We start from the raw sequence: 15,220 nt of genomic DNA, 5'->3' as shown, positions 1-15,220 counted from the left end.
GCTTGGTTTGGAGTAAGGAGATTGTAGAAATAAAGTCTACTCTTGTAGAACTTTCCTCACCAACAGAAAGTGATCCATCACTGAAAATATACTAATAATATCAGAGGATAAAAGCAGTTCTGGAGCATCCTGCAATATACATACCATTCTTTCCCTAGCAAGCCTAGATAAAACTGAAGACTTAACTGTATAGTTTAGTTTAAAGCCTTCTTCAACAGCTTGGCAAGCCTATGACCAAAGATGCTCTTCCCCTTCTCTGACAGACAGACCCCATCAGCCCCTAGTAGACCAGGTTTCTCAAGGTGAGTCCCATGGTCAGTCTAAGTAGCTGAACTCCTGGCTGCGGCACCAGTCCCATAACCATTTGTTGATTTGCCACACCTGACCGACCCTTTCAAACCCCTTCCCTTTGACTGGCAGGACTGAAGAAAAAGCTCCAGAGTCCATTACTGCTGCTGCTGGGGCTCTGTAAACCTTCTTGATACTCCTCAGACTGCTCCTGGCTGTGTCACCAGTGCCGTGTACCTAAAGGGTCCTACAGGAAAGGTGGAGAGGGACTTCTACAAGGGCATGTAGTGATAGGACAAGGGGGAATGGCCTTAAACTGAAAGAGGGTAGGTTTAGATTAGATGTTGGGAATAATTTCTTTACTGTGAGGGTGGTGAGGCACCAGCACAGGTTGCCCAGAGAAGCTGTGGCTGCCCCATCCCTGGCAGCGTTCAAGGCCAGGCTGGATGGGTCTTGGAGCAGCCTGGGCTGGTGGAAGGTGTCCCTGCCCATGGCAGGGGATTGAACTAGACAATCTTTAAGGTCCCTTCCAACCCAAACCATTCTATGATTCTGTGAAATGTATAGCACGGAATAGCCAACTGATACAAACCTTTTCCTGCTCAGGTTGCTCAAAAAATGACACTGACTTGCTCTGAATGGATCCTCTAGACTAGTACTGTTTATGTCTGATGTAATGCCTGCACCTTCCACCATTCTGTCTGAACAAATGAGGAAAATTTCCTCAAAAAGTGTTTAGGCTGTTGCAACTGGGCTGTCTTTTCCTCCCCACTGTTCTCAGGCACTGGGGATGCTGAGGCAAGGAGAATGACAGACTCTCCATGGCTTCCTGTTGTAGACCAGTTTTGTTTCCAAATCCTGCAGTCTGCATGGCACAACCCAGTCCCTTGCGTTTAGTTCCTCAGCTCTCATTTCCATGTTTGCTACCTCCCAACTCAAGTAATAGGGTTAACAGGCAGTGAGGAGTTATTGTGTGAACATCTTTTGTTTGTCCAAAGTTTTCAGGAAAATAATCACTCCACACTTCAGCCTGGTGTGAAGGCAGGGTTTGGCCAGGTGCTCTCAGTTTGATGTTCCCTGATGATGATGTGAGTGAACCTCTTTAATACCATGTGGATTCTTAGCACCCTAATCCTGACATACCATGTGTACAAGCAATGTAAAATCACCACCTCTCTTTTCCTGGAAATCAGAGACCCTGTGCGCGGTTCTTCCAGGGCTGGAATCTTCCTACATTTCAGACATGTATTTTCATTCAGACATTCATACATTCATTCATTCAGACATGATATGAGACATGGCTAGCTCTCAGCCACTCCACCAAATGACTCCTGTATAGCTCTGCAGATGATTTACGCACCTTTAATAAGTTCACTCTGCATTCACCCTCTTCCTTGCCTCCGCACCTGTGTGGTTGAAATGACTTGGCATCCTGTATCTTCTGAGTTAACCATACTGATGGTTCAGTATCCTCAGACACCCAGCACAGCTAAAGAGTATAGGGATAGGGAAAAAAATAGCTGCAAAAATGCAGGGTGATAAACAGCAAAGAACTTGTTGAAACACGAATCGCTGTGTGTGTTGCACTGTCTACCAAAATAATGGCACTGTTCAGAATCCAGCTCTCTTCTTCATCCAATAAAAAAGCCAGATCTACCTTCAGTGTTATCCCAAGTTGAATTTATTGTTTGGGCAAATGAGGTCTGAATAAAATTTAAGCAAGCTAAAGATGTAGCAAAGGCAAATGTTAACTATTCACTTCCATGGCTCATTCCTCAACATTTCTCGGCTAAAATGTAGGCTCCCAGCTGCCTGTCTGTGGTTGCCCTGCCTGGATAACCTGAACCAATTTCCTACAGACAGAACTATGCATCAGGCCCTGCCACTCCCAAAAACATATTGGGTCTGGTGCAAAACTAGGTGGAATTTGTTATTGTGAATTTGCATTTAGTTATGTTGTGCCAAGACTATGCTGGTACTGATAGCTGTTGCACAGATCTTGCAGTGACTCCCGTCTCCCCTTTCTAGTAGCAGTTGCTTCTCAAATTTTGATGAGTCTTATTCCTTATTCTTATGTTATTGCTACTTATTTCAGCAGCTCTGAACCAGCTCCTGCTGAAGTTGGCAAGTTTAACTATTGCTTTCATAAAGAATGTAGTGGCACGCTTGAATAGCATAAACGTATTCCGTATCAACTCTGCTAGCTCAGCCTTCCCTCCTTGTTATGTAGTGAGGTGGCCTGACAGACAGCTGCTGGTTTTCCAAGAAACATGTGGTTGTCCTAATTTCTCTCTGTGCTTCCTATTTTGGGGTTTGTTGTTGTTTTGTTGTTTGGCTTTTTTTTTAATCCCTTATTTCAACTTGAATGAAAGGTGTTACTAAAATTCTGGGGGATGGACTAAGGGTGTTCATGCACCCTTACACAGAGAAAGCAAGCATGAGATGACATTTGACTTTCCTGACCTGCTGAAATCAGTACAACCTGAGCATGAAGATTTTTAAAGGAAAAAAATCTTGTCTTGAATACAGCTGATTAAATAAAATACAAAGAAGTTAATGAAGAAAGTGCAACATGTCTTTTTCCCGTATTGCTGTGGTGACATCCAGTCACAGGTTGGTGAGGGAGGGAGTGACAGTGCAAACACAAAACCTGATGAGATGTGCATGACTTGCTGTTAGATGTGAGCTTACCTTGTTTGAAAATGATAGTTTTTCTAACAACTGCTCCAACGAAACAAATGGAAAACAGAAATACCGATTTTATTTTTTTTTTTTTAAAGAAATAATTGAGCTAATTTTCTGAGTTAGTTGTATTCTATGTCCTTAACACTTGGTACTGGCTTATGGTGGGCAATCAGAAACTTTTGGTTCCCTACTCAGCTGCTATAAATATTATTTGTAGTGAATCCCCAAGACTCCCTCCAAGAATGCTTTCCTTGTGCCAACTTCTGGCTGCATCAGCACTACATCTTTTGGCACTATGGTAGTGGGTTTTGCTGCAAAAATGTGTCAGTCAACACCGAAGAGGGAGTCTAGACTTCAGCTGTAGACAGCTGGTAAAGCAGAAAAATACGTATAAATTAACGGGAAGCAGGGACAGTGTGGCAGCATCTCTTGACTATATAAAGTTGCTCTTGGCCTTTACCCACGGAGGACACCTGCTCTGTATCCTCACTATGTCCCACTGATCAGCCTCAGCCACATGTCCACTGCATGGGATATCTTTGGACACCACACCTTCTCCGCAGGTCCTTAGCTTTTTCTAGGGGGTCTTTGTAAGTAGTTTTTGACTCGTGCTCCTTCAGATTTCACCAACTCAACCTGTACAAGGAAAAACTCCAGCTGCAAATATCCCAAATCGGGAGGGAATTACTGCTAGTCAGTCTGCCCACCCTTCCATCCCACCCAGCTTTTGTTCCACTCCCTTGAGGTTGAGGAAAATGTGAATGTCTTTTCTACGATGGCTCTGAAGTAAGCAGGCTTGTGTGGCAGTCTGGGGAAAAGAAGGCAGGGAGGGGAGATGCTGCATCATGAAGAAATGTTTTATATATGCAGTAACGACCAGCCTTCACCACAGGATTGCCTTGATTTTGTGAGAGGTTGCTCTGCAAAGGCACGTTAAGGCCTGTTTGGCCCCGAGACTTCCTTCCTGGCATTCCTGACTATACACCGAGGCCAAAACTGCACAAATGGTCCCAAAGGCAGTGATGGGGTTCCAGAATCAGGAGTATATAGGTGCCACCACTAGATATAGGAGGGAAAAGGAGAGAGGAAAACAAGTCTATGGGCTTGAAGTAAGGGGAGATGGAAGTAAACTGAAATTCCAGAGGGAAGAACATAGCATAGGAGATTGTGCAGGGTGAGGAGAGATTAGCAGGTATTAGAAGAAAGCAAAAGACATGAGCGAATTCAGATTGATGCTGAGATGAGCAGCAGGGAATGTTCTTAGCAAGGAGCATGAGAAAGCTTAACACAGATGGCAAAGTATCAGTAAGCTGGCAGACTTAAGAAGTGTAAGGGCAGGATAGAGAAAAACCTTTAAAACCCAGAAACGGGAAGAAAGTGACAAGTATATGAACAAATCTCTAAAATAATAATACTTTCCAAATCAGAAATAATAATTTTGCTTATCTTGATGCTAGAAAGCCATACAAAAACTAAGCAAAGGCAGTGTAAGAATAATTTTATTTAGTATTTTGGTAACACAATGATACATCTCAAAATGACCATAAAAGTTAGCTTGCTGAACAACTGCATACATTCTAAATGGGTGCTACTAAATGTGAGTAACTTCACGGATTATACGAGGCACTATTTGACCAACAGCTACATAGTGTGTGACCCCCTGACAGTCAAGAGCAGTGTGAATGAATGTTCCATTAGTAGCCAGTGCATAGTTAAAGCTTTTGGCAGAGTACAAAATTGCAAAAGCCATTTTTATTAAAATATGAATTGGTGATCTTTGCATTACAATAACTATTCAGTTGTAGGTTACATACTTTATATATTTTTTTTAATAACAATGCTTACAAAAGGTACAAGGAAACTGTAGCTAGCATTTGATCTAATGTAGATCTCCATATGAAAATGCTGGGTATCTTATAAAGCTTTTCACAGGTATAGGCTAAGTTCTCAGATAACGCAAACTTGTACATAATTCAGAAAAACACCTGAGGTTACTCCTTGTGTATGTAATAGAAAGCTTTTTTTAGTTCTAAAAAAAGAAGATAGATGCCATATGACTTTAAACAGCTACATTACTACCGTGTAGGGTTACAGAGTAATACTTTTAGGCTTGATGCAGGTTTTTTAAATCAGTAGCAAAGCTTCTTACTTAAGAAGATCAGGATTGTGTTGTTAACCCAGCTCTCCCCAATGTCAGTGTAAGTTCTGTCCCTGCTGCCAACATGACTAAGACTGGCCATCTATCGGAAAGACCCAGTGCAAAGCTTCACTTGCTTAGGTCTCAGCAGAGCTGCATTACTGTGTAGCATTGCACCCTTAATTTTCTAGTGCTACTAACACCTTGCTTAGTACTAGGCCGCACGTGGCAAGTCATGTGAAGTACTCTCATTTCTGATGGATTTCTTGTAGCTCCAAAGAAGTGCCCAACACTTTTCAAAATCAGGCATTTACATAGAGTTGTTTGCTTTTTAGAGGAACGCATGCAGCTTTGTATATACAAAAGTTAGCCAGAGGTTCAAGGCCATAAAGTTTCACAAGTTTAAAATAATACTTCTGGGGTTTTAGTTTTGATTTTATGTCCTTTGCCTCACAAAAGTTTTAAAAGTACTTTTTCTTTGGTTAATGCGTAGTTTAATTAGGACACATAATGTTAGTTTTCCTTCTGAGCCTTTGTTCCAAACAAATCATACTAAAAGAACATGGTTGATTTTTAGATATATCATTGAACTCAGCCTAACAGAATGACTAGTGAGCAGGGGCGTATTTGCTGTACACTTTACTCGAGGCTTGTAACATGAAAGTTTCAATATAAAACCCCCAAATTAGCACTTCAAAATACCTCCGCCAATGTGGATTTTACTGGACTTACCTATGTGCCTAGGGACAGGGATATTAACTCTTTACTACAGAAATACAAAGTTCAGCTATACCTTTATAAAACTTTCTAATTCAAATATCTATTTTGTTAATGAATATTGCTAATAAACATATTAGCATATGGTTTGTATCACCCTCACCATTTGGTGACATATCAAATCTGATCTTTCGAAACTTAATGAAAAGTTACTATATTAGGACATTCGGTTCATTATCTATAAAATATGAATTTTATTTTCAAATATGCTTCTAAGCAAGTCCTTTTTTTTAGTCATTTATGTAAACACTTTGGAATGCTAAAGGTAAGACTTCACATTGTCATTTTACCAAAAATCATTTGAACATTTATTATTGAGGCATTAATGTACATCCCAACAGTCACAACAGTGCCGTGTGCCTACGGCAGTTCCTAGTACAGCGATTTCAAAGGCAGGCTGCAGCATTTTGAGCAACCTTTTATTTTTTCTCCATTTTTTTTTTTTTTAAATATGAGATTTCACTTCGGGATGTGGAGTCACTGAAGGCAAACTTAGCATTAAGGCATAGCGCATGGAGACATGGAAAGGATTGTATAAACAGTTCCTGGAGATGCTCCAACCAGTCAGTAGATAAAAAGCGCTTTACAATGGTGACTTCTGTGAACAAGCTAGAAAAGAAAAGGCTTACTTTCAAATTGCATATGTTTTATCCTTTACTATATTATATTGCTCCCCTGGCTCTCCTTCTAGAGTTAAAAAGAGAACTGAATTATACCTTGTGCAGTTTTCCTTTTTGCTCTTGTAACTTGCAATATTGGCTATTTTCCAAAAAAGATCACCAGAAAAAACTATAACTTATTTAAGTCTAAAAAGAGAGGGATTATCTTTAGATGCAAGATTTGTTGCTTAGGCATTTGCTGACAGCTGATTTTCATTGGCTGCTTTCTCTGCTTGCAGTCTTTGGACAGCCTGATCGAGCAAATCCATAGTATCTCTAAGTGTAACATTCAAGGTAAATGGCTTAGGTTTAATGGTCAACCCATAGGTAAAGTCCATTTTAGGGTCCTCATTTGGATTAGCAGTAAAATTGCACTGATGCACCAGTATAGAAGTAAAAAGAAACAGCTGCACCTTGGATAATTCCTCTCCAATACACCGACGTTTTCCCAGTGAGAAAATCATCACGCTACTAGTAAGATCTTTATTGATGAATCCATTCTCATCCAGGAATCTTGTTGGATCAAAATCCTCTGGGTTTGACCATTTTGCTGGATCGTGATTCACTGACCACTGATTAACAAAAATCACTGTGTCCTTGGGAATGAGGTAGCCCATTATGAAGGTGTTGGCTGTGGTGGCATGTGGGATAGTGACAGGCACAAAGCTGCTGAAACGCATTGATTCGTACAAGAAAGCCATGATATAGGGCAAGTGAGGCTGATCTTCAGCACATGGCAGACGGTCTCTTCCAACAATCCTATCCACTTCTTCTTGCATTTTAGCCTGCACATTCGGATACCTGTCATTTAAAGTAAGATGTGTGTACAAAAGACTTTTAAAAGACTTTCTTAAAAACAATCCTTGCTGTAAACATTTTTCACAGAACTTCACCCCTACCCCAAATAATGCATTTTGAGCAAAGTTTAAATATATTGCAGGAATGTGCAAACCTTGACGGAAAACTCTGAGAGAAAAATACAAACTTCCCATGCAGTGGTGTCATTTTAGACACACTCAGTTTTCACGTTAATATCACATTTAACTGATTCTCAACATAAAAAATGAAACTAACTTAAAATATGCCCAAACACAACATTCTGATCCATTTTTGAAAATTCATACTAAAACTAAAATTACTTGTATCTTTTAAATAATCGGGCTTTCTGTGGGAATGAGATTTCTTTTTTCCAGCTGTGTATGTGACTTCTAAAAGTTGGCATGGAGTTTGTTATCACTAGACATATTGTGTACATATGAAAGTCTGTAGCTTTTTTAAAAAAAATACTCCCTGCTAATAATTGTCAGAATAGCTTTATGGACATCTCACTCTCATGTGGACTTTTTCTAATTAATACCAAAATACATTTTCTTTCTAATGTAATTTAAGATGACTGTTTCTGGATAATTTGGAAGACTACACAGTAACCAAACAAGATCAAAATATTAATACATTTTACTTGTTTTCCTTTCCTTGTCTATAAGCATGCGTTCTGCCAGAGGCTTTATTTGCTTTAAGTATTCGAGTTTGGTTTCTGTGTTCTTGCCTCTTCCTCCTGCAGCAGATCTGCATGTCAAATGCTGGGCAAATGTAGGTAGCGGGGAGAAACCCAACGGGTTACGTGAATACTGGGCATCGTACCCTGAGCTCGAAGCGCTGAATATTTGCCTGGTTTTTAAAGAAGCGCCCAAGCAGATAGCGTTTGCACAAGCCTACAAATTATGCAGCTGATGAAAGAAAAAGCCGGGAGAGGCAAGAAAATCAGTGTTAAGCCTTCTGCTAAAGCAGCTCCCCTCGGTGCGCTTCCCCCGCTGGCGGCGCGGGTGGCAGAGCGGCAGGGGCGGGCAGACGCCGCTGGCACGGTACCCAGCGGGGGACACCGGCGCACCAGCTGCTGATCTCGCTTTCAGCCCTTGCTATCCTGTTCCTGTCGTCTCCTTAATCTCGACCGGGTGGCACCTGTTCCTTTCAGGCAGCCTTTTTGCCAGCCTCTCTATGCACCGCCACCCAACCGCCAGAGTAGTTTGGGCTTTCGTGGGGTTTCTCCCCTTCCTTTTCTTTCTCCGGCAGCTCTGCCGGCGGTTCCGTGTTAGTTAGGAGCGGCTGGGGACACGGGCCCTGGCCCCGACGGCCGCCGCTGCCCCTCCTGCCCCCGGGCCGGCTGGTACCGCCGAGGGGGGCCCTCCCCGCCCGGCGGCGAGTCTGCCCGTGCGGCGCCATTTAAGGGGGGTCCCCCGGGCTGGCGCTCGCATCCCGCCGCCCCGGGCTGACCCCCGCGTCCCCCCCGCGGGCAGGTGGGGCGGCCCGGCCTCCCGCCTCCGCCCGGGCGGCGGGTTAGGGGGAGGGCCCGCGCCGCCGGCACGTACCTGATGAGGAAGATGAGGAGCCACTGCAGGGCGGTGGAGAGGGTGTCCTGGCTGGCGCCGAAGATGTCGGTGACGGTGGCGGGCACGTGCTCGAGCTGCAGCCGCGGCTGCTCCCGCTGCAGGCGGATGAAGGCGTCCATCATGTCGCGGGGGGCGGCCCCCGGGCGCAGGCTGCGCTGGTGCTGCAGGAACTTGCCGCGGACAAAGCCGTAGAAGTCGCGGTTGAGGTCGCGGAAGGCGCGGTAGGCGGCGCGCACGGGGCTGGGGAAGCGCTGGAGCCAGGGCAGCGCGTCCACCAGGCTGCCGGCGCCCACCGCCCGCCCGAACTGCTCGTTGCGCCCCACCAGGCGCAGGAACTCGCCGTCGCCGTGGCTGTAGCGGCGGCCGAAGCACAGGGCGCTCATCACGTTGGCCACGGCCACCACCAGGACGCGCGAGGGGTCGAGGAAGGTGCCGCCGGCGCTGCCGCGCACCAGCAGCGCCACCAGCGCCCGCGCTTCGCCCACCAGGTGCCGCTCCAGCAGGCGGCGGGTGGCGGGGCTGCCGGTGGAGAAGGCGCGCACCGTGGCGTGCGCCGCCCGGCGGTGCAGCTTCCACAGCTCCGAGTAGCCGCCGAAGGCCAGGCTGAGCCCGCCCGACACCAGCTGGAAGGAGGGGAAGGGCGGCCGGCCGGCGAAGGCGGCCCCCTGGCGGACGAGGGCCTGGCGGATGGCGCGCTCCCCGTTCAGCACCACCACCGGCCACCGGCCCAGGCGCAGCTGGAAGACGGCGCCGTAGGTGCTGGCCAGGCGGGCGAAGGAGAGGTGCGGGGCGCTGCCCAGCTGCGCCGCGTTGCCGATCAAGGGCCAGGGGAAAGGGCCCGGCGGCGCCCGGCGCTGGCCCTGCCGCCGGCGCTGCTGCTGCTGCAGGAGGAGCTTGCCCAGGTGGATGGCGGCGAGCAGGCAGAGGAGGAGCAGCAGGGAGCTTTGCAAGGGGGGGATGCCGCCCAGAGCTTCCCCGAGCCTCTCGAGGGCCATGCTGCAAGGGAAAGGGAAAGGGCAAGGGCAAGGTCGGCGGCCCCGCGGAAGGGCTGGGGAGCTCCCCGCCGCCCGCGGGCGCGGAGAAGCCCCGGGCGGGCGAGGGGACAGGGGCGCGCTGGCGTGGCGGAGCGCAGCGCCGGTGGCCGTCTCGGCGCTGGCAGTCGGGGTGCGTCCTTGCTATGCGCTCCTCGTGTGCCTAAAGCCCGCCCGGATCCTGTGCGAACATAATCGATAATCAAACGGCAAGCGCTCAACAGGGGATCGAATTCGTGTTTGGCGGCGGGGCCGCTGCTCTCTCCTCCGCCGGTGGGGAAAGTTTGCAGCGGGGGATCCAGAAGGTCACAGCAGAGAGGCAGGAAGGGAGGCAGGAGGATGCTCTGGCCTGACGAGCCGCCGCGGATGCAGGCAGCCGCTGTGCGCCCGAGACAGGTTCATCCCGGCGCTGCGCACCGCTCCGCCCGGCGAATGAGCCCCCACGAGAAACGAGGACCCCCGCCGCCCTGGTAGCCTCCTGCTGCTCCAGAGGGGAAACCTCCCAGGCCGTGGAGCCCCCACCCCGGCCCGAGCCCTTCCCTCCTCCCCGCACCTTCGTGCCCGTCGCGGCAGCTCAGGCTGGCGGCCGGCGGCCCCGGGGATGGGCTGCGGAGGATGCCTGAGGTTCCGGCGTGGCAGCGCTGACTGGTGCCGCTTCCCATCCCCGTGCCCGGGGCCATCCGCTCCTGCCGTTTGCTCCAGGCTTTCTGAAGCAGCGAGGGGAGGAAGGGGTGAAACTAAAGGGCCACCCCGGGCGCCTGTAGCAGAACTGACCTGTTGCACGGTGCTTCCATCTGAGACCTCGGGGAGGATGGAGAGGGGCCGGGCAGCCGCCGGCGGCTCTAACGGGCAGCCTCGGGAGGAGAGCGGCGACGGCGACGTTCAGATCCCAGCCTCTGGGAAACTCATTAGGAGCCCCGGTTCCTGTCACCCGGAGCTTGGCAGGTCATGTGCAGGCAAATGCCAGTTGCACCCGATCCCAGCGCCGAGTTAGGATCACCTTCCCAGCGCTTTAACCCTTCGGAGCTCGCCCCGCCCGCAGCCACCTGCCCGGCGTAGCCCCTCGGACCGGGGGCGAGCGGGCTGCTGCTGCCGCCCCCTCCCTCCCACCTGCCTGCTGGGCTGCGGGGACGGGACGGGGCCACCCCAGCCCGCTGCGGGGAGCGAGGGCGAGCGGCTCAGAGGGCGCGGGGAGGGCGGCCCGCTGCCCCCAGGCGGAGCCCGAGCCGGAGCCGCCGCGTCTGGGCGCCTGGCATCGGTACCGGCGGCTTTAAGTCCGCCGGCATCCGCGGTGCGCTGCGCGGTGCGGGCGTGCCGCAGTTACCCCTCTGACAAATCGCCGCTGCCTGGCCCTTCCCCTGGCTTGAGGGGTCGCGGCTATTTGCCAGCTGCCCTTGGGCTCTCGCCAAGTGGAGCGGCTGAGCCGCGGATGCTTTTTGTGGCCGGGGCCAAAAGTTTTAGCGGAGGGGGTGCCGGGAGGGGAGCGGGGTGGCGGGCGGGCTCGCAGCCCTCGCTGTCGGGAGGCAAAGGCTCGCCTGCATCTTGGGGGCTGAGGAAGCCGGAGCGCTTCCCCTCCTCCGCCTGTCGCCTCCCCGTTGCGTGCGGAGTTTGCATTGCGTGAGCCGGGGCTGGAAAGCCTCCAGCCATCTCCTCCCCGGGCCCCTACCCCTCCTCGCAATACCTGACACCGGCTCGGGGGGGAAGGAACAGGGGAGCACCGGGCAGCTCGCCCCGCGGCCGGCCCCGCTGCCCTCCCGCCTCGCCCCCTCCCCGCGTTCGCTCCCCGCCCGCGCACGGCGCTTTGTTACTCTTCAATGCGGCACCTCCGCCCGCCCCGGCAGGGCTGCGGGCGGCGCTCCGAGGGCCCCCCCCCCGGCTTTCTGCTGCCCCGGGTGGAACCGGGGCTGCAGAACCCCCAGGCACTGAGGAAACTGCTCCCCAAGAAAGCAGAACGCTCTTGCTTTGTTGTCGTCGGGTTTGCAAAATTTAAAAAAATCTAACGTTTATTTCGGATTCTTTAAGTCAAGTCATGAGAAGAAAAGAAAGTGTTTTGGTAGCATTTAGGGATTAGACAAAATCAGATGCTGGGAGTTAGCCCAGCTCAGGGTGTGAAGCCAGGCCTGGCCAGGCTGCTTACTGCCTCTGTCTTTGCTAAGGAGTGTAGTCCTGGCTGCTGTCACTGTCCCGGGCTCTTCCAGTCAGCAGAACTACCTCTTGCTCAGACTAGCATCAGCCATATCTCTTCTTCTTGCCATTGCAAAGTGACAGAGGTGTCAAAACTGTTTTCCAAGCAGTGCCAGAAAAAGTGAACTTCCCTCTTACCAAACCCCATCCCTGGGGTGAACTGGAAGGATCCTGCAATCCAGCACAGCACATGGCCCAGCTTCAAAGAGGAGCAAACATAGCTCCATCCCCATGGCATTAAGGTTAGGGCAAGCTTGAAGAGAGACTAGATGGTTTGATCTCTCCACCACCATCAGAAAATTGAAACCAAATTTCACATGCTGTAACCACTCAGCTGTGGTGAAGTGGCCTGTCCCACCCTGACAGCCACCCTTCGCTCCTTTATCAGTCACATGTCAAAGAAGAGATATGAGCTTCTCACTGCAGAGTGTTCTGAGCACAGGACCTGGGTGAACTAGCTTGGATCAGTTACCTGAGCTCTGGATTATAGTACTGGGCATTTGACACTGCCAGCAGGTAAATTTGCCTTTGTCCTGGTGACGATGGTAATCAGTTGCTGAAAACCCAGGCATTACAGCTCGTGGTAGTAAGTCCTTAAATCCTTTCTTCAATGCAGCACTTTAACTAGTTGTATTGCAGTCAAAGTGAGAGATTGCCATTTACTTCAGAACAAGAACAGATTCCATTCCAGCTCCCATGTAAATCTGAATTTATAAAAATATGTGTATATATATAACATATATATATATAAAGAAAAAATTATAAAGTTTCAGGATGTCCAAACTGTGGATGCAGTTGGTAAGAGGAAGGACACCTGAGCACGAGGCTGCCGGAGGTGACATGCTGTGCCGTTTCTTACCTCTGCTGCAAGCGGCCCTGCACCCATTTCACTGTTTCTCATCCATTCACTGAGGGAGCATGGGTCCAGTGCACTGTATGCTTTGCATCCTACTGACCTTTTTTTTCAACATCATGCTGCAAGTGGGTTTGCTTCCTGGCTGCTAGCAGGCAGTACAGAGAAACACATTTCCACTGTCATAAGCTGCAGATTCAAAGTTTAATGCATAACACCAGGAATTACAAGTCCTGGTACATATTTTTTTTTTAATGCTGTAAGAAAACATTCATTTCTTTTTTTTTTCTTTTTTTTTTTTTTAACTTCTCTGTTCTTCAGCAGTTCTGTTGCTGTTAGGAGAGAAACAAAAATCTAGTTTAGATGTTTTTGTTCTATCATGGTAGTCCCAGCTGGTCCCCCTGTGCCACGTGCTGTACAGTCAGGATATTTACAGTCTTGGCTTACTATTGCATCTATTGCAGACTGAGTATTATTTTGATTGTATGAAGTGAATGTTCACCTAATTTTCTAGGCTCTGGTTCTATGTGACCTTGATAGTCCCTTACAATCCAGCATTTTATCACACCAGTGAATTAGTGTGGTACAAAATGCAGGCAATGGATGATTAGGTCCTTGGTCTCTGTTACATTCCACAAACTGCCCTCCAGCCTACCTCTTTATCTAGTTTTCTCACTTCTTTTGTTTCTGGAAGCATAGAAGTTCAGAATTGTTCTTAGATAATGCATATTTATTTTTTCCCAGTTCTGGGGACTTAATTCATACACAGGTTCTACTGAAGCCAGTCCCAGATTCCTGAGTCACAGTTAGTTTTGTTAGGCATTGAAGACTGGATCACTGAAAATGTATGTCATCTAAAATGAATTATTTCTAGGGCCTAGAAAACCCTACTTGATGTAAGATATGGAAGACAAAAGGAGTTGAAGGGGCAGAAGTGGGTGGTTTGGGGATTAAAGGAAAGGAATTTGGGCCTAATCAGTTAAAAATGCTGATTGATTTGACAGGTATGCCAGACACAGAAGGCTGGCAGTGTCTCTGGGGACACCAGTACCGCTATGCCTCTGAATGCTTTATGTATGTGAACAAGGGTCCTTGTTGTGGAGGTATAAGCTTGATAAAGGAGGAGGAATTATGCAACCTAGAGTCTTCATTTGCCCTTTGAGAGGAAATTTTAATTTCTGCCACAGTTCTCTCTTTTCCAAGAAACCCCCTTAACTCATAAGAGATTTTTTTCAAGTGTTGAGAATTACTTACCTAAATAAGAGTTTACAGACTCAATTTTCAGTTTTTCTTCTAGCTGTGGCAGATGTTGGCTTTTCCTTTGGACACTGGCAAGGTGCTCATAAGTCCTCATGAGCAGCAACTGGAGTTTCTCAGGGACTTGAGTTTCTCCCATTTTCTTTCCTTACGTCTTCCTTTTGCAGCTTTCCATGCAGAGCCCTCACACACTGGGTTTCTCTGTCTCTTTCCCATACCTGGAACTGTGTATCTTTTCCTCCTCTCACTTAATTTTATAAGATCTCAAGGTGCGTTATATGATGGTTGAGCAATGTTTTATCCTGGGATTACTTCAGTACAGAACTTGTATGAATTGCTTACAGTTTATAGAGTGATCCAAGCCATTCTTCATTAAATACTCCCTTGGAAATATTGTTTCTGATTGTCTGTTCCTGAGTGTTGCACAATACTACATAAAATGAAGAAATAAGTAGCTTAACTGTAAAACACAAATCACTTGGAAACTTCAACAGATGCAATATCCTGTTGTTTCAGGCTGCTTAAGATTGTACAGGTGTTCTTATGTACCTCTGGAATTTTGACTCTAGTCTCAACAATACTGCTGTAAATCAGGAAAATCACCATTAAAACAATCAGATTACAGTCAGGATTAGAATTTGTAAGCCTCTGTGTTTACAACAGCTTGCTCAAATTATGTTTACGCTGCAGTCCAGCACAATGCAGAGTTACCACTGTGCTTCAAGTAATGTCAGATCCGGGAGCAGAAGATCTGCACCAGCCACTCAGTCCAGACCCAGTGCTGCCCCAGGGCAGCCGGCCACCGTCTGTGCTTGCTGCTCTGCACCATGTAGATGTGCCTGCTCACTCGGGCTTACCTACATGTTACGGAATTGTTCAGTGTTAAAACTAACCTGAGACTGGGGTACCACAAGTGTGGGTGATAATGATATCACCTCTGATGCAGGTTTCTGGTTTTGCTC

At 48.3% G+C, this 15,220-nt stretch overlaps 1 protein-coding gene across 1 annotated transcript; it reads right to left on the bottom strand.

The window, feature by feature from the left end:
- Nucleotides 1-4,454: 4,454 nt before the first annotated feature.
- On the bottom strand, nucleotides 4,455-11,810 carry LOC121096394 (cytochrome P450 1B1). Its single transcript, XM_040612306.1, has 3 exons — nucleotides 10,739-11,810; nucleotides 8,913-9,929; nucleotides 4,455-7,347 (listed from the first exon to the last, which is right to left on the bottom strand). The coding sequence occupies exons 1-3, from the start codon at nucleotides 10,756-10,758 to the stop codon at nucleotides 6,735-6,737; spliced, it is 1,650 nt and encodes a 549-aa protein (XP_040468240.1). The 5' UTR covers nucleotides 10,759-11,810; the 3' UTR covers nucleotides 4,455-6,734.
- Between the last annotated feature and the right edge of the window lie 3,410 nt (nucleotides 11,811-15,220).

The sequence above is a fragment of the Falco naumanni genome, chromosome 12 (genome assembly GCF_017639655.2).
Source record: "Falco naumanni isolate bFalNau1 chromosome 12, bFalNau1.pat, whole genome shotgun sequence".
In the NCBI taxonomy this organism is placed as follows: Eukaryota; Metazoa; Chordata; class Aves; order Falconiformes; family Falconidae; genus Falco; species Falco naumanni.
The sequence above is the reverse complement of the archived record's forward strand: the minus strand, read 5'-3'. Positions and strand labels throughout refer to the sequence as shown.